Here is a 22,346-nt window from a genome sequence, read left to right as displayed (position 1 = left end):
ACACACACACACACACACACACACACACACACACACACACACACACACACACAAACCCAAGAACTTGAATGATCAGAAATTAGAACAAAAACAAATACAATAAGATTGATGATAGGCTTTTTCTAAAGAACTGACTACAAATCCCAGTGAGAGTTGAGACATGTCAGTCTCTGCTGTTGTTCACCAACAGGACCACAAAGGCTAAAAAGCATCATTTTCACAGGCTAACCTATTTTAGACTCAAACAATAACTAGTATATAGAACATATATGTTTCATCTCACATACTGAGTTTCTCAGTTTTTCAGAATTAATCTCTCATGGTCTGCTTATTTGAGAAAGTACACCATTTTCCAACTGTAATCAAACTTCTGTGTTCACAGTGTCTCAAGCTCATTCAGTAAGAAGCACTTTTGAGCACAATTATCTTGTGGATGATTTCCACAAGAGACTCTCTAAAATGAACTTGTATAGTAAGTAAATATTTCTAATCTAAGACCTTGTTCAATCTATTCTGTCTTTATTCTGGTATACCAAGCATAATGCTTGCTAGGCAAGCACTCTACCACTTGAGCTACCTTTCAGTCCTTTCATTTTAATTTTGTTTTTGAGATAGAGTCACACTAACTTTACCCGGAATACCCCTGAACTTATTATCTTATTGCCTCTGCCTTCCAAGTAGCTAGAATTACATTATCAGGCTCAGCTGCGCATATTTGAATGAATGGGTCAAGTAAGGGGTGGGTCAAGTAAGGGGTGGGTCAAGTAAGGGGTGTGTGTGTATGTGTGTGTGCACTTGTGTGTGTGTGTGTGTGCGTGTGTGTCCTGGGGCTTGAACTCAGAGCCTGGGTGTTGCTTTCCTTTAGCATTTTCACTTCAAGGTTCACACTCTCATATTGAGCCATGGCTCCACTTCTGGCTTTTTGGTGGTTAATTGGAGATAAGGTCTCATGATCTTTGAGTCTTAATCTTTAGAGCTCAGCCTTCTGAGTAACTAATATTACAGGTGTGACCCACTAGTGCAGTGCCTGGCAAAGACCAAATTCTTACAAAACCAATGGAGAAAACCCAAGTGACTCCATCGGTGCCAAGCCTCTATCTTAAAAACAGTGCTGAGGCTTGCTTGATACGTTCGCAAAAATTCCTTTACACAAGTCCATGAGCCCCTGATCTGCAATCCTATGAAATAAATATTATTTATAATAATAACTTTTTCTTTAGATGTATACACCAAGAATCAGAGAGGTCTGGGAGTTACTGAGAGCACAAGGTGAGTAAGGATAAAATCAGGAATCAGACACCTGCTCTCATTTCAAGGCAGGGCAGCCTATGTCCGAGGTGAGGTGGGAAGCAGCAAAGGTGCTGGCCGGTTTACAGCACGGTCAGCTGCAGCTGTTGGAATGGTACTAACATATGAGACGTGCTTGGACTAGGAAGCGTGGGCCACATGTTATCGAGAGAAGGACTCAGAACCAGCAGCCACCTGCCCGGCTAAGGAAAGTATGTTCAAATCAGGTCTCTGTGATATATTCCCACTGGGATGGCAGAGAAGCCAGGAAATTAGGAGAGAACAGTGTCTGGGATCAGAAGGAAAATAGTAGCCATTGACCTTGCTGCCAAAGACTGTAGTTCAGTCCTGAAAGATGAGAACCAAGAACAGGTCTTAGGGCTTGGGGACTAGCACTCAGGGCTAACCAGTAAGAGAACCCCCTACTTTAGTGTGATAGAAATTGATGACATGCTGAAAGGCATTAGAGTCACAGGGGAGAATCCTGAATTGCAAGGATGTGTCAACAAGTTCTACTTAAGACTAATGCAATCCATTTTTTCCAGCGCTCCTAAAAACCCAATTCAGCCCAGAAGATGAGGGTAAAGTTCGAGGTCACGGGAGAGGAGCAGGGCACAGAATTTCCTGCTGCTGCTACTCCTGCCCTTTCATCTGCCAAAGAAGGAAAACTGCCATTTCTCAGACAGCAGATTGAAAAATACACTGCTACTAGTGTGCAAGAAGGTACCACTGACAACCTTTCCACAGGACTCTTCCAGATGCTGTTAACCTTCCACCACCAGAAAAATCAGTTACCCATTTAACAGAAGAGAAAGCCAGAAACAGAAAGACTAAGTGATTGCCGAAGAAGAGACACTTAACTGACAGATGGGCTTTCTTTTTGTTCCATGTCCCCTCTCTCTGCTGATGAGATTGACTCAAGCTAGCTTTATAAATGTTTCAATGAATCTTATCTTCATGCACTGGATTAGCGAGACCAACTCCCCACTGATAATGCAAAATAACTTTGAAATGGTTCTTGCCTCTCTGATAAGTCAGAAATTGAACCTCTCCTCTCCATTTGGACTGTGAAGATCTGATCTTTCACCTCTAGCAAAAAAGAAAAAAAAAACCTCATTGCTGTACCCTTAAAGTTAGTAATGAGTGCTTCATTTGCTTTCCAAGCAGATCGAAAATCTTTTTAAAATACACTCAGATGCCATGACCTTCATCTATGACTTAAAGAGTTCACCAGTGTAAAAACTTTCTGTGCTCAGGAGATTCTTAAATTTTCTTTGAAGAGATATGGGCACCAACCCTGCTGATGACACTAAACACACACACACACACACACACACACACACACACACAGGAGATTCTTAAATTTTCTTTGAAGAGATATGGGCACCAACCCTGCTGATGACACTAAACACACACACACACACACACACACACACACACCATTACTTGTTACATTTCTTCTATACCGAGAATCAACTGTTTGTTTAAAATCTATTTGGATGTATAAAAGGGTTCTGAAGTCCTTCAACCTGATGAATAGAATATAATTAAAATGCCAGCCTTGTTTATATTTCTATCAAAAGCAGCACAGCGTCTTAAACCAATAGTAGGCAAGACAACAACCTAACTGCCTCTGAATAGCAAACAATCCAAATCCTAACTGGGTGGAACTCAATCCACATGAACTGTTTTCTTTCTTTCATTTTTTTGGGGGGGTCCGGTTGTGGGGCCTGAACTCTGGGCCTGGGTGCTGTCCCTCAGCTCTTCATCTCAAGGCTAGCGCTCTACCACTTTGAGCCACAGCACCATTTCCGGCTTTTTTCTTTTTGCTTATGTGGTGCTGAGGAATCGAACCCAGGGCCTCTGGCCTGCAAGGCAAGCGCTCTACCACTGAGCCACCTTCCCAGCCCTGTTTTCTTTTTTTCTACATTAAAATAGGAAAATACTAATTTAAGAATTCAAATCAATCTAAAATGATTTTTTCTAACATAAAATAGAGTCTCTGACTAGTGTAATATCACACTAAAAGTAAATTTTTGAAAGAAGCAATCTCCAGCACAAATTGCCAGTACTTAGAAAACAATACGGGCATCTTAGCAGCTCAATATTTTGGAACTGAAGGAGACACGAGCATCTCAGAAGCCAAGTTTCTATCCTTCTGACACCATTCCTTTGGCCCTCTGAGAAGGTCATAAATTAAAAAGGCCACTCCCTAATCTTTTCCCTTGTTAGAGCCTCTTGTGAGCTATGTGTGGCATTGCACATCTGGGGGTAAAGGAGGAGAAATGTCTCACAGAGACAGAAATAATCTGAACAAGTAGTCATTGCTAAATCCATTGTCCCCTTTTACCCTTCCCTCAGCCCCACCAGTTTATAGCATTGGGTCAGATTCCTTTTTGTCACATCACATTTCTCCATAACTATAACTATATACTTCTTGCTGTAGATTTAGAGAATAAGTATACTTTTTCAGGATCTTTCAAGTCTTCATTTGTGAAGTTTCCTATGCCATGGGAAGCTTTGTTCATCTATTTTCTGTCATTAGGGGTAACAGCCATTTGGTGAGGAAAAGATGACCTCTCTCCTCCATACAAGATCTTATTGTCTATTCACTATGGCAGAGAACAATGCCTTAAGTGGTTGTTAACTGGTTACATAGCATGTTCTAGTTTTACATTCAGACGCTAAGCACAGAGGTGTACAATTTTCAATGTGCATACATGTCTAACATAGCTAGCACTTGTAGATATACTGGATTTCATAACTTATAAAAACAAAGAGAATCTCAAGTCTCACCCAGCAGACATTCTCATTCAGTATTCGTTTACATCTGTATAAAGGACTTAATTTTTTTTCCCTCAGTATCGGGTAATGCTCATGCAGGTAATCCATGGAATAGATTTTGAAAAGGAGGAAAAAAATGTACAACCAAGAAAACCTATACAACATAATTATAATCTGTACACTGACATTATGCTAAAGGTGCCACTCACCAGGCTTTGCCTTAACCACAGACAACAGAGTTTAGCGTAACTATCACACCCAGCTTTGACTTACCTGACCTGCTCTTGCTTTTATCTATTAAGATCCTTACTGCTTCTCTGTTTTGCTTCAGAAATATGAAGTCAGCAATTTTTATCTTTATTCCTCTCCTATTTGTTTTGGTCGTAGGTGCTAATTGGACAAAGGCATATAGTTTTGCTACTTTATCAAGAGTTAAGACATTTTGCTCACTTCATATTTTTAGAGAATGGCTTTTAGCTGAAGGATTCTCTTTTCCAGGTTGCAAAAGGAAGAAAGATTAAGGTAAAAGGAGACAGTGTATCTTTTCCCACACCGCATTATTCCTCCTTTTCCACTGAACGCTAGCTTGAGACAGAAATAAATCACAAGAATATGAAAACACATAACTCTCTCTCTCTCTCCAAACATAGAGGAATAATTTCCCAGTTTCTCAATAGAAGAAATTTATTTTATTAAAGAAATCCCTAGGGTAGTTACTGTATGGCATAAGTAGCTTAGATTTAAAAGGAATGGTTTTCTTAGCAGGTTTTCATAGGTTTAAAATCTTGGCAAGTCTTTTGAGGGGGGAAAATAATTTTTTCATCACAGAACTTTATATTTGTAGAAGATATCTAAATGAAATAAACATACATGATTTCAAACAATGAATAAATAAGTATTTAACCTACGTTTCCCAAGTTAAAATACAGATACATACAATATATAACACTTCTATCTACTTATGTTTGGCACTGAAATTAATTCTCCATCTTTATTATATTTTTATTATTTAAAAAAAGGAACCACACACATACACAACACACACACACACACACACACACACACACACACACACACACACAGACCATCCCTATCAGTTGGACTGTGTCAACAGCATACTCATAATTATGTAGTTTTAATTTTTTTCATTGAAAGTACTGGAATAATAACTACCAAAAAATGAGAGCTTAACCATGCTTCCAGTATTTAAATAAAGATTGCTTAAAATGTAAATGCCACAAAATAGGCCTCTCAGTTTTACAGTATAATTTAATTTAATCTACTTTAAATGTCTAAAGGACATACTGGCATATTTTTATATATAAATGGTATCCGCATACACTGAGTTCTCTCTGCTACTAACACTTATTAGTAATTCTAGCTGGTTCATGGAAACAAAAATAAGTTATAAAAAAAAGAAATCGTGTCTGTGGAAGAGGGTACTGGGTTCTGGTGTTTTTCCTAGTAAATTGGAGATAATGATTCTTGGACATTTTTCTGCCCAGACTGGCTGCAAACACAACTGTGATCTTCAGATCTCAGCCTCCTGAGCCACCAGCGCCTGCCCACAAAGCACTTTTTAGCTTGAACTTGCAAAGAGTATTTCTTGCAAAAGTGCAAGTTACAATTAAAATGGATGCAATCACTCTTCATTTCATGACAGAATATTTCAAAAATCAATTCTTTTTATTGGCAATTATTTTACTGGGTAATTTCTTTGAATCCATCTAAGGCACCTGGCCTAAATTCTGTTTTTTAAGGCTATTGTCTCATGCCATTCAACAAAAATGTACCTTTTCCTCCCAATTTACTTTATTATAATTGCTTTAAGAATTGAGAAATGGAGGGGCTGGGAAGGTGGCTCAGTGGTAGAGCGCTTGCCTTGCATGCATGAGGCCCTGGGTTCGATTCCTCAGCACCACATAAGCAAAATGAAAAAAGCCGGAAGTGGCGCTGTGGCTCAAGTGGTAGAGCGCTAGCCTTGAGCTAAAGAGCTGAGGGACAGTGCCCAGGCCCAGAGTTCAGACCCCACGACTGGACCCAAAAAAAAAAAAGAAGAATTGAGAAATGGAGAAGGTATCTATGGGTCTTGTGTAAAAAAAAAAAAAAAAAAAACTCTTTCCTTGGACTTTGCTGTTCTTTTGTCTCCCAATTTCCAGAGGCAGAAAAATCACATCTCAGTGGGCACTGGCGGCTCACACCTGTAGTCTTAGCTACTCAGGAGGCTAAGATTTGAGGATCACTGCCCAGGCAAGAAAAACCATGAGACTCTTACCTCCCATTAACCAGCAAAAAGCTGGAAATGACGTGGTAGAGCATCAGCCTTGAGCAAAAAAAGCCAGGGGATAGTGCACAGGCCTGAGTTCAAGCTCTAGTACGAGTATCCAGAGAGAGAGAAAGAGAAAGAGAGAGAGAGAGAGAGAGAATCAACAACATACTTCATTTATTTCTCTTGCTTTTCTCTTTGAAAATCTAAATTCCACTCATCATCATCCTAATTCATGAGCAATCTTGTATAGAAATGCAGTGAGTTCTTTAGTAAGCTGCTGGGATTATGGTTTTCCACAGCCCAACTCCTTTAGGTTCAAAATGTAGTTCTGAGCAAAATAAAAACCCAGAGTGTACTTTACATTTAAAGCAGGTTAGCCCCATGACTCACCTCATTTCCACCAACCGCCTTGGTTAAAATCACTGCAGAAGACACTGGGGGAGGCATGCAACCTACTGTCTGCAAACTGAAAAATAAAAGAAAATCCAATTGTAAATAGTGCTTTCCCCCCATTATACATAGGTCTCACTACATTCATTCTAAAATAGCGGGGTTGAGGTAGGAGAATGTTTGTTGATGTAGTTTCCACTGAGTCTAGACAATTTTGTGTGAAGCAACATGGCATAGAATTATATGGCAAGGGTACAGGATCTGAGCTCTCATTAGAGTCCATAGAGGTGGGTGGCTATATCTCTGAATATTCTGATGCTCTAATGATACAATTCAAAAAACAGTAACAACAACAAGAGAAAGCCAGGACTGGAGATACAGCTAGTGGTAGAAACACCAGTCCAATAAGCATAAGACCCCGAGTTTAAAAAAGAAAAGAAAGACAAGTTCTAGGGTGTACAGTCTTTAGTAAGTTAAGTATATATAGTCTTAGGTTACTTTCAAGTAAAATAAAAATCTTCCTCATAAGCAAAAGACAAGGAGATAGTAGGACATGCCTGTAGCCCAAGGTACTTGGAAGATGAAGGTAAGAGACGTATCCGTTTAGGAAGGCTGTGCTACCTAGTAACACCTAAATACATAAACAGAGAAACTTTCCTTACTTCCTTATAATTGTGAAAGAAAGTCTTTTGATAAAAGTAAAGTAGGTGTTGGGAGCACACACCTGTAATCCTAATTACTGAGCTCTGTGGACTGTGGTTCGAAGTCAACCTGGACAGGAAAGTCTATGAGACTATTATCTCTGATTAAGCACCAAAAAGACAAAGGTGGAGATATTGCTCAAGTGCTAGCCTTAAGCAAATAAAAAGTTCAAGGACAGCATCCAGGCCATGAGTTTAAGTCCCAAGACTGGCAAAAAAAAGAAAAAAGAAAAAAAAACTATAAACTGCATCCACAGTTCAAAAATACTTAACAAAACATAAACTTGTATTTTCATTTCTTTCTATGAAACAGCAATTATCAAACTTTCATATCAAAGTATAACCTTATTGTAGAAATAAGCATGACATAATCATACACTTCTCAGGCTCAGACACTGGTGAATTCCGGCAGCCATTCTAAGTTTTTATTACATTATTAACTTTATATTCCCAAGATCATTAATTTAGGGTAGAAAATAAACCGTATGTCAAACAAATAAAGCAAAGAATGGTCATCTAAGTTCTGAAATTAAAAGCACATTATTCAGAACTCGCAGAGAGCGATCAAGTAACTAGCCTGAGTACCAAGCGTACAGCGTTAAGACTGAAATTCTGAATGGTTACAGAGAGGTTTCATTCTAAGTTCTTGTCTAAGCTTAGGGAAGAAAGGTTTTCATCCATCTTGATTCAAACAAAAAAAAAAACACTTTATTCAATTTCCGCCTCGCTCAGTTCAGTATATTGGTATTCGTATGGTGGGAGTTGTTGTTCCAGACTCTATCTCGCTACTCTGCACAGGATGGCCTTGGACTTTCAGGCTCAAGTGATTCTCCTGCCTCAGTCTTTGGAAGAGCTGGGACTACCAGGACCCAAGTATACCCAGCTGAGGCTTCTGCAGTGGTCTATTTCCCTAAATGAGGCTAAAGGAGTCTGTGTAATAGCCATCTCTGACCTTCCTTTGGGGCTGCCAGGATCCTCACCAACTAATGGTGAGCACCAACCATTTGTAGTTCACCTTACACAACATCTCACGTGTTCCTTACAAGTTGGTGAAATAGGTATGACTGTCATTCTCATGGTAATGAAAAACTGAAGTTAAGAGAGAAGGTCAGTTCACTTGTCCATTAACTTTTATTCTGGCATCCAAGATCAAGGATTTACTTAGCACACAGCCTCCTGGGGCCTCTCTGCCTTCTGTGTCCCCTGCCACCAAATCTAGAGACAGGTCCCCCTCAGGTTCCTTCAAACCTTTCAACTTGTTGAATCTTTTCCTCCCTCTCAGCCCTTTCCTTTCAAGTAGCAAGAATAATAATTCTCCCCATCTTTCTAAAAAGCTCCATAAGCTCCATAGGCATGTCCTTTCTCCCTAAGGAGACTCTCTCCCTAAGAGACTCTCTAAGGGAATAGGGAAAAGCCTAAGACAACCCTTACTCTTGCCTTTGGAGATGCAATACACAAATTAAGATAACAGCAACACTGGTACTGTTGCTTTAAGATCCTCTCCCACACTCTTCCTTACATTTCATGGTTGACTTTCTTTAAGGAGCGTGCTACCTCTGTGGCACACAGCACACTCTTCTGGAATTAGATTTCTGCCCCTACTACCGATATAAAAAACAGTGATCATAAAGGTGGTCCGTGGCCACTTTAAGCACAAGCATAAATTAGGATGGCTAATTCAAGGCCAGCCAATCTCCTGTCTTCCATATTCATTTGGACTTATATTCTCCTTTCTCATTTCTTTCTTCGCTTTCTTCCACATTTCAGCTGGTTGTTTATCTCTTATCTTTTAAACCAGCCTATTCTGTTTTTCTGTTATCTTTGTGGCATTCTTTGCAATCTTAAAATATTTTAATCTGTAGGAATACTTCCAAATTTCCATTCTAGTCCTATTATCCACAAGTTTATAGGCTACCCTCTCAAACTAAACATATCTTCTGCTCAATTTATATATTTTTTAAAGTTTTATTGAGGTATAACTGACAAAAAGTAAGTACGTTTAGGTTTGGTTTGGTTTGAAGCGTGGAGGGCCTCACCTTGAACATGCTATTTAATTCACGCTGGCCTGGAATTCACCATTTCTCCAACCTCGGCTTCCCAACGGCTGAGATTATAGGCATGCCCCACCACACCTGGCTCCAAATGGTGTTTTAATAAGTGTTTACACTGTGAAATGATTGCTATAATCAAGCTAAATAACATATCTGTCACCTCTTTCAGTTCTCTGTGTGTGTGAGAATATTTAACCTCTTTCTTAGAAAATCTGAAGTAGGTATTACATTGTTTTTATTGATAATCCCTATGCCATTCAAAAGAATGAATTTCTCTCTTTCAGATCAGAGGAACTAAGTTTTACCTAATAATCCAGTATGAGACTTTAGAGTTCTAGATGTCTCCACTTGATCTTCATAAATTCACCCTTCACGTTCTTTCCTCTGCCCTCCCTTAGCAGACGGTTTTTACTCATGTCTAGACAGTCACAAGTGTGCTGAATGAGCTCACCTCCATGCTGTCTACAGCAATGTGGGGGCAGGGGAACTTGTGCTCGGAATACTTTTATTTCAACACGATCCTGAGAGAAGCATTTGCAACTCCCTCAAGTTAACTTTGTGGTGTGTACTCTGAGACTGTGGAGGGGGTGGGGAAAACAAAGCAAGCAGGAAAGAGCTCTCTCTAAATGAGGCAAGAGGCATGTATATGCCTTTAGGCATAACCTCCCAAGATGAGAACTACATGCTTGCTTTATTTAGTATATAGACATCGCAAGTGCTGTACTTCTCATAAAATGCTAGTACAATGCTATCATCTTGATCTTCCTACCTTCCTTCTTTCCGTCCTTCTTTCTTTCCTCTCCCTCCTTCCTTTTTTCTTCCTCCTTCTTGCTTCTTTTCTTTGCCTTCCTCCTCTCATCCCCTTCCCTGAACTCTCCTTCCTTCTCTACCTCCCTTCCTTCTTCCTTCCATTCCCTTCTTCAGATTTTGTTTGGTTTTGAGATGAAGTCTCACCATGCAGCCCAAGTGGACCTCAAGCTCAGACTCTCCCTGCCTCAGCCTCCTGAGTGCCAGGCTCACTTCCAAATGTGTTCCACCTCGCTTGGCTCTCAAAGTAATGGGATTACAAGTGAGTGCCACCATGTCTGGTATATGGTAACGTTTTTAATGATGGAAAATAAACTCTCCTATCAATTCAACTAGTAGATAAAATGTAAAACAAGTGAAAATATAAACACTCATCCCACACATATAATTTTCTTACCCACTTAAATATGTATGTGTGTGTGTATACATATATATATATATGTATGTATATTCTACTCAGACATTATCAGTACACAGATGCATTTGGCAAAGGTAAGGCAATCAAGTTAATCTACATTGCCATGGATATAGGCCTTCCATTTTCAAGTTTCTTCTAATTTTCTCCCAAGACTACTCGAAATTTCCCAGAAAAGAGTGTATCCTAGTACCTTAAGATTAAGCATGGGGATGTGTACTGAGATTCTGTATCAATATTTTTGTGTTCTTGCAGACACTGTTGTCTTAAAGCATAAGGTTAAGTATTTTTCTTTCCCTGTAAGATGGCATAGACAAAAGTCCTTTGGCATATAGTTGCCATAGAAACAGTGTCACTAAAAATGTCCAGTTAAAAGATTCAAACATACCCTTTTAACAGCCATTCATTGATGGTTGTGATTGATAAAATCTGAAGAAAGAGCCATATCGTTGCTGGGAAGAATGCAAGCGTAAAGATCTGAATAAAGAGATGTAGTTTTAAATGCACCAAAGCACTCGTCAGCTCCTAGAAAAATGAAGGCACAAAAAGGTAAGAAAAGGATGTCTGAACAAAGATTTCCACTAAAGTAAGTTTATTTGAGTTATTTCATTATTCAAATCTTTATAAGCTTATATAAAAAAGCCAGGCTTTAAGTAAACAATATGCTCTAATAATTCAAATTTAGAAAATTCTGTGTGTGGCACAGGTAACATTTTTTTTTTTTGGGTCCGGTCGTGGGGCCTCAACTCTGGGCCTGGGCACTGTCCCTCAGCTCTTCAGCTCAAGGCTAGCACTCTACCACTTGAGCCACAGCACCACTTCTGGCTTTTTTCTTTTTGCTTATGTGGTGCTGAGGAATTGAACCCAGGGTCTCAGGCATGCAAGGCAAGTGCTCTACCACTGAGCCACCTTCCCAGCCCCCACAGGTAACATTTTTAATGACAGAAAAGATTTTCATAAAATCTACGGCCAGTTCAACTATTACATCAAACATAAAACAAGTGAAAATATGTATTTGTCCCGCATATATACTTTTATCTCACCCATTTAAAAATATATATTCCACTCAGGCATGATCTGTACCCACTGAATAAGATACAACACAGTTAGTATAAGCTATCTTTACATTAGTGTAGATTTGAAAACAACATTAAAAACAAACATTTTTAAATACAGAAAAAAAAACCTTTAAAACAAGTAAAACTATCTTAGCAGCAGTTACTACATTTTAATTAAATATAGACATCTTTACTCATTCTACTAAATGAATAAAGGCGTTAACTGGGCAAGATGTTATTGAAATTTGTAAGAGGTTTTCCTCCATAATAATCTGTGTATTCATTGCATTTCTCCACTGGAGTAACCAGTGTATGCTGGGATCCGAGCCTGCCCCTTTACAATCTTATTTAATCCTCATGAGGATCACATTAGATAAAAATCAGAACTTCTGAGTCAGGAATGAGGACATTGAGGTTGGGCATTAGTACTCGATGAAGATCAGTAGCAAGCCTCTCCTGGAACCAGAAACCCTATATCTGCTCCCACAGTATCGCACAGCTGCCAGAGAAGAACAAGGCAAGTATTAGGAATCTCACAGCCTACAGGGAATAGTTAACCTCCAAGATTCTAATACAATATGAACTTACACATAGCATTTGAATTTGTGTTAGATGGAATAAAACAAATGTGGAAAGTAGTAGAAAAAAGCATAGACCTTTAAAAAAAAAAAAAAGCAAGCAATCATGGCAGCATATGCAAAGGTGCCAGAAACTCACAGTTTATAAATACAACTACAATGCCCATCCCTAGCCTCTAGTAAGATAAGACAAGTAGGAATGTGTTTAACTAAGATTGGTGGAAGACTTCTACAATAAAAATTACAAAACCTTGAAGAAAGAAACAGAAGAACACACCAGAAGACATACAGCCCATGTTCACAGATTTGCAGAATTGACACTGTAAAAGTGGCTCCACTATGGAAAACAATCTGAAGACAAAAATGCCAATAGTATCCTTTAAAGTAGAAAATAATCAGTCCTAAAGTTCAGTCCTACAAGAAACACAAAAGACCTCAAATAGCAGAAGCAATCCTGAGCAAAACAAGAGACGGTGAAAAGTACAATACTTGACTTCAAACTATACTATACAGCCATAGGGACAAAAACAGCATGGCAGTAGCACAAGAATAGACATACAGATGAATGGAAAAGAAGAGAAGACCCAAACATAAGCCCACACAGTTATAGTCAGATGACTTTTGACAAAGGTGCCAAAAGCAAAGGTTGCAGAAAAAGAGTTTCTTGAGCAAATGGTTCTGGAAAAACTGGATATCCACATGTGAATACTGAGATTAGATTACTGTCTCCATCCTGTAATGAGAACATTTCAAAGTGGGTCAAAGGCCTTAAAGTAAAACCTAGAACTTTGAAACTACTACAGGAAAACTTCAGGAATTCAGCAATTCCTCAATAATTAATAATTCAGCAAATAAAAACAAGATCTGAAATATGAGACTGTATCAAACTAAAAAGTTTTGCCAACCAAACAGGCACTAGAATGAAGAGAAAGCCTACAAAAAAAACTGGCAGCTATTCATTTGGGATGAATATTCATGGGATTAATAACTAGCATAAACTGGGCATTAGTGGCTTATGTCTGTAATCCTCGACTCAGGAGGCTGAGATCTGGAGGATCATGGTTTGAACCCAGGCTGGGCAGAAGAAGAGTCTATGAGATTCTGTCTCCAAAATTACCAGTACAATGTAGGGCAAGATACCTCACTCAGCCAGGCACTGATGGCTCACACCTGTATTCCCAGCTACTCAGGAGGCTGAAATCTGATGATCACAGTTTGTTTTGTTGGTTATAGGGCTTGAACTCTGGGCCTGGGTGCTGTCCCTCAGCTCTTCAGCTCAAAGCAAGTGCTGTACCACTTGAGCCACAGCCCCACTTCTGGTTTTCTGGTGGTTAATTGGAGATAAGAGTCTCATGGACTTTCCTGCCTAGGCTGGCTTTGAACAGTGATCCTCAGATCTCAGCCTCCTGAGTTGGTAGGATTACAGGTATGAGCCACCAGCGCCTGGCCTGATGATCACAGTTTGAAGCCAGCCAGGCAAGAAAGTCCAAGCTCTTATCTCCAATTAAGTACCAAGGGGCTCAAATGGTAGTGTGCTAGCCTTGAGCACAGAAGCTCAAGGAAAGCACCTAGAACCTGAGAGCAAGCTCCAGAATGGCACACACAAAACAAAAGTGACACAAGTGGTGGCACACTAGTCAAACAATCAAGCCAAGCGTATGAAAATTAATTCATTAATTCATCAAAATAACGAGAATGTACAAGCAGCTTGAACCAGGCTTGCACAATTTCATGTCTTTTTCATACCACAAAGGTCCAAGAAGGTAATACTGGGAAAAACAGAACAAAACCACATATCTCCAAGTAGACCCTCTGAAACCTAAAACAGTATTATTCTACATACATGCCATCGTGAATAATTAAAAAGTTGACTCAGCAGGCTATCTTGTTTGTTCATATGTAATGCAGGTCAAATTCTGTTCAAATCAACTTAGGAGAGAGTTCGCATAATGTGATTATACCGGAGTCTCACCCAGCACCAGAGCTGTGTGAAACTACAGCTCTGAGCTTGACGTAGTGATGTAGAAAGGCGTTCATTGCATACCGATTTCCCTTCCAGCCCTTTTGTGGCCTTTGTCAGATCCCGTTTCTGTGTGTGAGTCAGCCTCATAACTCTAGGATTAAAAAAGCAGCATGAGCCACAAATTTAGAATCTGCTATATTTTTCACCTACGGCAGTTTTTTTTTAATCAAAATTGGCTCAGGAAAATGGGGGTAAATCTAACTGACTATTCTGCCCTATCGGGGACCCTTTTAGGCCCTGAGCCCCTTGGTCATCTGTCTGTCAGCATTAAGTACAGTGCCTTGTAGTCACAGCCAGTTAACTATGTCCTTGGTGACAAATCCTCCTGACACAATTGGTGAGAAGTTATCTGAATATAAAGGACATTAAAAATGTGGCCTTGCTTCAATATTACAAGATTTCAGAAACTTGACACTTTATCTGTATTTATACATTGATCAGATTCATTCTTTTTATTACTCTGCCTTTTCCCCATCTTACCTCCTCCACATTTTTTAGCATTTCAAAAACTAGAAATCAACACCCATAAAAATGAAGATTTAGCATCCCATTAGCATAGTATCCTTCATAATTTTCAGAAATAGTCAAATAGGTATTAGAACATTCATCAGTTAATCAATGTATGAGTGATGCTACATGAAATAATCAATATAAATCAAACTTGAATAGAACTGACACAAACACTTCCAAATACATGTAAGTCAATAATAATTTAGAGTATCTTCAGAGTACACAAATAAACTCTTCCAGGAATAAAACACACAAATAAAGTCCTAGCTGAAACTAAATTAGGATTATTGACTAAAAAGTAAACAACAAGAGGGGCTGGGAAGGTGGCTCAGTGGTAGAGTGCTTGCCTTGCATGCCTGAGGCCCTGGGTTCGATTCCTCAGCACCACATAAGCTAAAAGAAAAAAGTCGGAGGTGGCGCTGTGGCTCAAGTGGTAGAACACTAGCCTTGAGCTGAAGAGCTGAGGGACAGCGCCCAGGCCCAGAGTTCAGGCCCCGCGACCGGACCCCCCCCCCAAAAAAAAGCAAACAAGACAGTTATCTCTCTCCTAGTCTAAAACCGGCTGCCAAAAACACAGCAGTGCCTAGAGATGGCCTGATATCATAAGATGATGCAATCTAGCATGTTTAAGTTAAACGGCTTTTGAAAATGACATGATGTTGTCTTGGTTTGAAAAGGGTCTTTGATGGAACACACAGCTTTGATGGCTACTCCAATGCCACGAGGAAGCACAAGATCAAGGCCTCTCATCACCCAATCCAACTCAGCTAGATGGCTCTCCACAGGTTTCCTAGGTGCTTACAGAAGTGAGGCCATACAGCAATGCTCAGAGCTGCGGCATTCTTCCTTCCTTTATGGTTGCATCCCTCCAGGTTGGCTGCTTTACAGAACAGCATTGAGTAAGAAGCTAAGGAGTGAGAGACATGGTGTCTCCCTGCCAGATTTCCCATGGTATATGTAACAGCTGTAGCCATTAGGCAGCCACCAGGGGGACATAGTTAGAGCAATGTCCCTAGAAGAAGACCTGGGTATGGCAGCTGCTCCACCAGACACCAGCCAGGACAGCAGGAAGGGCTCCAGCTCACATCCGTCCAGCACCACAGTGTGGCAGCTAGCTTCTGTGCCACGCCCCCACCCCCCACCCATCCCCATACACATACACACATTTGATCAGCCAATTTCACAATTCAGGGTTGACAAGGAAAAGGCAATGTCTTATAAAAATGATTCATTCATAAAAACCCTATTTATAGAACTGGAACTGGCTTTAGGAAATCCCTTCCTATATCAAGTAATCCGTGAGAATACTGAGAGTTGGATCTCTGTATATCAAGAGATACCCTGTAAAAAGATTTAGACTAACCTATGGAATGCATCAATGTAGTAAAATCATATTTTCCCCCATACTTTTAACAGGGTCACCTAAGAAAGAGATACTAAATTTCATTCAAATCATATGTTAAAAAAAAAATAGGGGCTGGGAAGGTGGCTCAGTGGTAGAGCACTTGCCTTGCATGCATGAGGCTCTGGGTTTGATTCCTCAGCACCACATAAGCAAAAAGAAAAAAACCGGAAGTGGTGCTGTGGCTCAAGTGGTAGAGCACTAGCGTTGAGCTGAAGAGCTGAGGGACAGCGCCCAAGCCCAGAGTTGAGGCCCCACGACCGGACCCAAAATAAATAAATAAATAAATAAAAATTTAAAAATAAAAAATAAACATAGGCAAAACATGAGGCTAAACCCTGATTTTAACTTCAAAAGCCATTTAAAAAAATGCTTACAGTACAATTGTATCCATATCTGTTAAATTACTTTATATGATGAAACAATCACAAATTCTATTCATTCCTCTTTAAAATACAAAAATATCTCTATTTCTTTACTTTTATAAAGAAAATCGTCTTTTCAGACAAAACTGCATCAGTACATAACCTTACCTATGAGTGTGACAGATGGTGATTTTGGAGGAAAGACACCAATTTTTATCTTAAAACTACCAATACACGAGGCATGAATATGCTTTGAAATAACAATTACTTAAAAGTTGAAATCACAAACATTACTTGAGCAGCATGAGTCATGGGAACAAAAGATGATTCATGAAAGAAGCTAGAGGGAGAGGTGGGAAGGTGGCTTAGTGGTAGAGTACTTGCCTAGCATGCATGAAGCCCTGGGTTTGAGTCCTCAGTACCACATAAACAGAAAAGGCTAGAAGTGGCACTGTGGCTGTAGAGTGCTAGCCGAGAGCAAAAGAAGTTCGGGGACAGTGCCCAGGCCCTGAGTTCAAGCCCTAGGACTACCAAAAAACAAAAAATGGAAATCCAATTAAACCTCAAGTGTATCCAAGTGTAGATATCACCTTCCTTTTTACAATTTGAGGAAGCTACCATATTAAAAACAGTCACTCTTAAGTCACTCATAACTTTTATGCATTAATATTTCAGTCATAACTAAGTTTTTTGGTGCTGATACTGGAGCTTGAACTCTGAGCCTGAGTGCTGTCTCTGAGCTTTTGTACTCAACACTAGCTAGTGCTCTACCACTTGAGGCACAGCACCACTTCCAGCTTTGTGTAGTTAATTGAAGAGAAGAATTTCATAGACCTTCCCATCCAGGCTGGCTTTGAACCACAATCCTCAGTTCTTAGCTTCTTGAATAGCTAGGATTACAGACATTAGGTACCAGTGCCCTGCTTCAAAACTAATTTTTAAAAAACTACACCTTCTAAATGGATGGAGCTAGAAGGAATCATGTTGAGCGAGGTAAGCCAACAACGAAGAGACAAACAGTACATGGTCTCCCTGATAAGTGGATGCTAAATCCAAAATGTTAGGTGATATGACAAAACTAACAGGACTTAAGAAACAAAGAACTCCTGCTCATCTGGTTGAACTACTACTAAATATCCCCACGCTGCTGATCACATATATGGTGTATAACATGTGAACACCGTTATATGTTACAGACTGTGATAGACAATTTGCTCCAGGAAAGTTAGAATGAACTTGTGACTTTAAATGAGCATCATTATTCCACAATACTGTGAAATTCCGGAAAGTATGTAATCACTTAATCACAATAAAAAAAAAAAAGAACCTCGGGGAAGGGAGGGAGGGAGGGGATGGTAGGGGGAAAACAATGGAGGGGGTAACAATGTTCAAGAGGAAGTGTACTCATTACCTCACTCATGTAACTGTAACCCTCTGTATAGTATCTTTACAATAAAAAAAAAAATTAAAAAAAACTACACCTTCTTAATTCTTAGTACTACTGGATAGCTTAACTTTTTCCAAGTTAATAGGTAAGATATATTATCTTTTATACTCTTGTTTTCTGTTTCATTGATAGTTGATATTATCTCTTCATTAGGATAACATTTATATATAACTTGCTTCATAAAAATGATTTAAAAAAAAAAGCATTCTACCCCATTCTCAGGACTCAAAAAAGAGCATTCTACCCCATTCTCAGTACTCATGCTATTCAACTATAGACTTTCTGTATGCTGAAACAAAATACAAGTCCTTTGTTAAAGCCCAAATTATCTTCTGTCATACTATATCCCTATATAGGGATAAATGGTTTACAAAATGATGCTGAAATTTCAAGACTCTCAGTATAAATTAAATTTTCTTCACTGTTTTTCATGTGCCCCATAAGTGACAGTACCTCTGTTTTTAATGACAGTCCACTGTTAAAGAATATTGTGGCAACAGCAATGTAGGATACGGTTATTTCTGGCTTCAGTGGCCCTAAAAAGAGGAAGAAAAAAAGGAGTTATTGTTTGTAAGGAGTTTGCAGTAAATAACTTGGTATGCAAGAGGACTGTATTGGAGGAGAGTAGATGTTATAAACAATGCTTGATAAGAATGTACTCATTACCTTGCCCATGTAATTGTAACCCCTCTGTACGGTATTTTCACAATTAAAAAAAAAAGAGTTAAAGAAAAAAATATTAACAGTGTCTACATTATTAACAGAGTGTCCTATAGCCAGAGTTCATCATTTGCTGTGATGCAGCCTAACTTGAAAGTGAAAGTCCTTGATTTTCAAGGGTAAAGAGCAGAACTGTCCAGAAGAATAAAAGAGCTCAAGTAAGCAACAGTATCCAACCCAGGTCCTAAGCACATCTAACTAAGTGACTTCTCCATCAAAACATCTCCAGGTAGTGAATGAAGTGGCCTTCTCTGATTTGACAAATGGTATCTTATTTCTTCTAGAACAAAAAGATAGACAGATAGACAGACGGACAGACAGAAAGAGGACTGGTAAGGTGGCTCAGTGATAGAGTGCTTGCCTTGCATGCATGAGGCCCTGGGTTCCATTCCTCAGCACCCCATAAGGAGAAAAAGCCGGAAGTGGTGCTGTGGCTCAAGTGGTAGAGCACTAGACTTGAGCTGAAGAGCTGAGGGACAGCATCCAGGCCCAGAGTTCAGGAAGAAAGAAAGAGAGAGAGAGAAATTCACCTATGTATTCAGTTCTTCCAAAAAGTACTATGTTCTAAGTATTTACTATGTGGATGAGATGCTTCACATAGAATACCTGAAAATATACTACTGTGACTATAGTGAACTCTGGGGACCCTGGGGTAAACCAGACAGGCCTGGCCCTGGGCTGACATCAGCGCATACATTTTTGTGAGGACAACAGAGAAAAACACCCTGAAAAAGCATTATTTGCGACTTGTACACAATCAACTAGAAAACGGAATGTGCTAACCAAAGAATCACTGTGCATTTAAAACATGAAATTCGGAGTGGCCTTTGGTTTTTTTGTTGTTGCTGTTTTTTAACCAGTACAAGCAGCCGGTCAGTAGCAGAGGTAGCTATTGTGCCGTGTTTCCACTATGTATCTAGCAAAGGTTGGAAACTCTTTTTTGTCATAAGCTGGTGAGAAAGGTTTGCTCCTGCATCTAGTGTGCAAAGACCAGGAATTGTGCTAATTACTCTGGAGGACACAACAGCTGCTCCCACACATTATCACATCCAAAATGTTCAAGTGCCCAGGGTGAGAAACACTAATATATACTAACATTTTAAATATGAGGTCATCTCATACTTGACATTCTACCCAACCCTCTTGAACTGGATTGAGTAATGTTCTCCCAGAATTTACACTCACCAGATAATCGTAAATGTGGCTTTATTTTGGAAATAGGATCATTGCTTGATATAACAAGTTAAGATCTTATTGGATTATATACTAGTTACTAACTCAGTAACTGGTTGTTTGGCTGGCTGGTTGATCAGTTAATTGCTTGGTTTATGGTACTGGGGGGGGGGGGGAATTGACCCCAGGTCCTTGTGCATGCTTAGCAAGAACTCCACCACTGTGCTGAAACCCTGGCCCCAATCACTGTATTCTCACAAGAGGAAAATTGCCTTGCAGTCACACAAGGTCTTGGACTTCAGTGTCCTATATAAAAAGCATGCTGTGTTCAGGGAATGTAACTGGATGGCAGAGCTTGTGCTCAGCATGTGTGAGGCTCTGGTTTCAATCCCCAGCATCCCAGCAAAGAAAGGCAGGCAGGGAGGGAGAGATGCTGACTTCAAATACTTGGTAAGTTCCCTTCAGCTCTTAGCATGCTACTTCTATTCTTTCTGAATTAGCAAAAGCACTTCGAGCTATCCTATATTAATACCATCAGAGCCAGTGGAAACAGGAAGCAAGATTTCTAAGACACAATAATATGACAAAACCTCAGCAAGCATAATCCAAGAGAACAAACAAGATGACAGAATAGGTGTCAAAGTAGCTCCTCGGAGGAAGTCCCAGGAAGTGATTTCACCACTCAGCAGCACTGCCAAACCACACCACGGGCAATCCAGTTCCTTTAGTTACTTTGCTGACAGGGCCTCCAGCTCTTGCCTACGTGGGCCTCACACCTTGATCACACCTATGGCCACCCGTGTAGCCGGGATTAACACTCTCAGCTTTCATGTTTACTGAGTACTCAATTCTGGGGACAGGGTGTTCTTTATTTGACAGAACCTGAAATGACCGATTTTTCACGACTTTCCCAAAAGCTCCCAGAGAGAGCTGTGTCAAAAACCAAACGAACTTGTGATTTCTGTGTCATCGAGAAGGTATCTAGTCTAACACTGTGTACTACACTGGATATAGAAGAAAAGGAAAACATTTTGAAACCAACAAAATGCTTTCAAGGCCTAGATCTTTGTTAAAATAACTAAACTTAAAACGTTTCCAGAAGCTACTTCTTAGTGAAAGAACAGGGAAGGAGGAGCCACTGACTCCCCCTGGAGCTCTTTTCATTCATTTCCAGCACCAAGTCAGCAAAAAGACACAACATTCAGACATCCAGCTCTACAAAAATATGGTGTGTCAGGAGCCAGGGCCAGAAGATCACTGATGGGAAGTCAGTCGTGGCAAAGTTATGGGAGACTCTTCTTTCTTTGGACAAGATGCACACAAAAAGGAGCTGGCTCAGCAAGTGGGGTGCTTGCCTTACAGGTAGGAGAGACTCTGCCCAAAGATGATGACGGGCTGTGTGTGGTGTAGATTCTCTTCTGCCTGCCCTGAACCACCGAGTTGTTAAGTCCCCCAAGGTGTAAACTTTACCAGCAAGGCCCAAGAGAGAGAGGGGGGCAGAAATTCCACCCTTGCTTCAGAGAAGCAAGACCAGGCTGCCTAAAGTTGGGGGGGGAGGTGCAAAGGGTTAATGGTACATGCAGGGCCCCATGGGTGTGAGGGGGGTGTCACAAAGCTCCCATCGTCCAGCAACTGCTAGCTACACCTCTGTGCGCACACACACCCACACCCACACCCACACAGCTGCCAGCCGGCGGCAGCGCTGTCCTGCATGGAGGAGTGCAACGTGTCACTCCTGCATGGAGGGGGCGGTGCCTGCAGACGCTGACCTCCAACTCCCCACCCCGGCCCCCCCAGACCCAGGTGGGCACAGGGAGGGGCCCCTCTTCCTGATTTTTTTCCCCCACCTAGACCTTTCTGGTCTTTTATGGATTCTTTACCACGGAGGGCGGGAGGAGTTGGAGACACCCTGAGACAATGAGGTCCCCACCGGGGCACCGGCAGGCTTTCCCAGACAGTCAGGGTCCTGCGCCTGCATGCTGCTGACAGCCGGGGGACTGCGCTCCAGGACTGACTCCTGGTTGGCACCTGGAGTCCCCTGGGAAGAGGCGGCTGCTCTGGGAGCCGGGGACTGAGCTCCGGTCTCGGTTAACGGCTGGGCGCGGAGAGCAGCGGCGGACAGCTGCAGGGAAGGGGCCGGGACTCGAACCCCGGCTCGTCCCAGCTAATCCCGCGCCGCCCCGCGCCCGCACTCACCCCCGTTCACGCCCACCGACGGCCGCAGCTTGGCGCCGGCGATGGCCACCACGATGCCCACCAGGAACCAGTCCTTGCGCAGCCGCTCCGCCAGCCTCATGCTGCTCCGGCGGGCGGGCTGCGGGGCTCCGCGGGCCTCGCCTCCTCCTCAAGCCGCGCTCGCTCGAGCC

At 40.9% G+C, this 22,346-nt stretch overlaps 1 protein-coding gene across 1 annotated transcript in view; it reads right to left on the bottom strand.

The window, feature by feature from the left end:
• Slc10a7 (solute carrier family 10, member 7) overlaps window positions 1-22,331 on the bottom strand; it is a 170,397-nt gene extending 148,066 nt beyond the window's left edge. Inside the window, exons 1-4 of the mRNA XM_013029562.1 lie at window positions 22,177-22,331; window positions 18,541-18,623; window positions 11,093-11,229; window positions 6,731-6,806 (exon numbers count right to left, since the gene is read on the bottom strand). Of these exons, the coding sequence (XP_012885016.1) occupies window positions 6,731-6,806; window positions 11,093-11,229; window positions 18,541-18,623; window positions 22,177-22,276 (396 nt within the window). The 5' untranslated portion in view covers window positions 22,277-22,331. The remainder of the gene's footprint in view (window positions 1-6,730; window positions 6,807-11,092; window positions 11,230-18,540; window positions 18,624-22,176) is intronic.
• Between the last annotated feature and the right edge of the window lie 15 nt (window positions 22,332-22,346).

Source organism: Dipodomys ordii, unplaced genomic scaffold (genome assembly GCF_000151885.1).
Source record: "Dipodomys ordii isolate 6190 unplaced genomic scaffold, Dord_2.0 Scaffold119, whole genome shotgun sequence".
Lineage (NCBI taxonomy): Eukaryota > Metazoa > Chordata > Mammalia > Rodentia > Heteromyidae > Dipodomys > Dipodomys ordii.
This window is presented reverse-complemented; position numbering and strand designations above follow the sequence as displayed.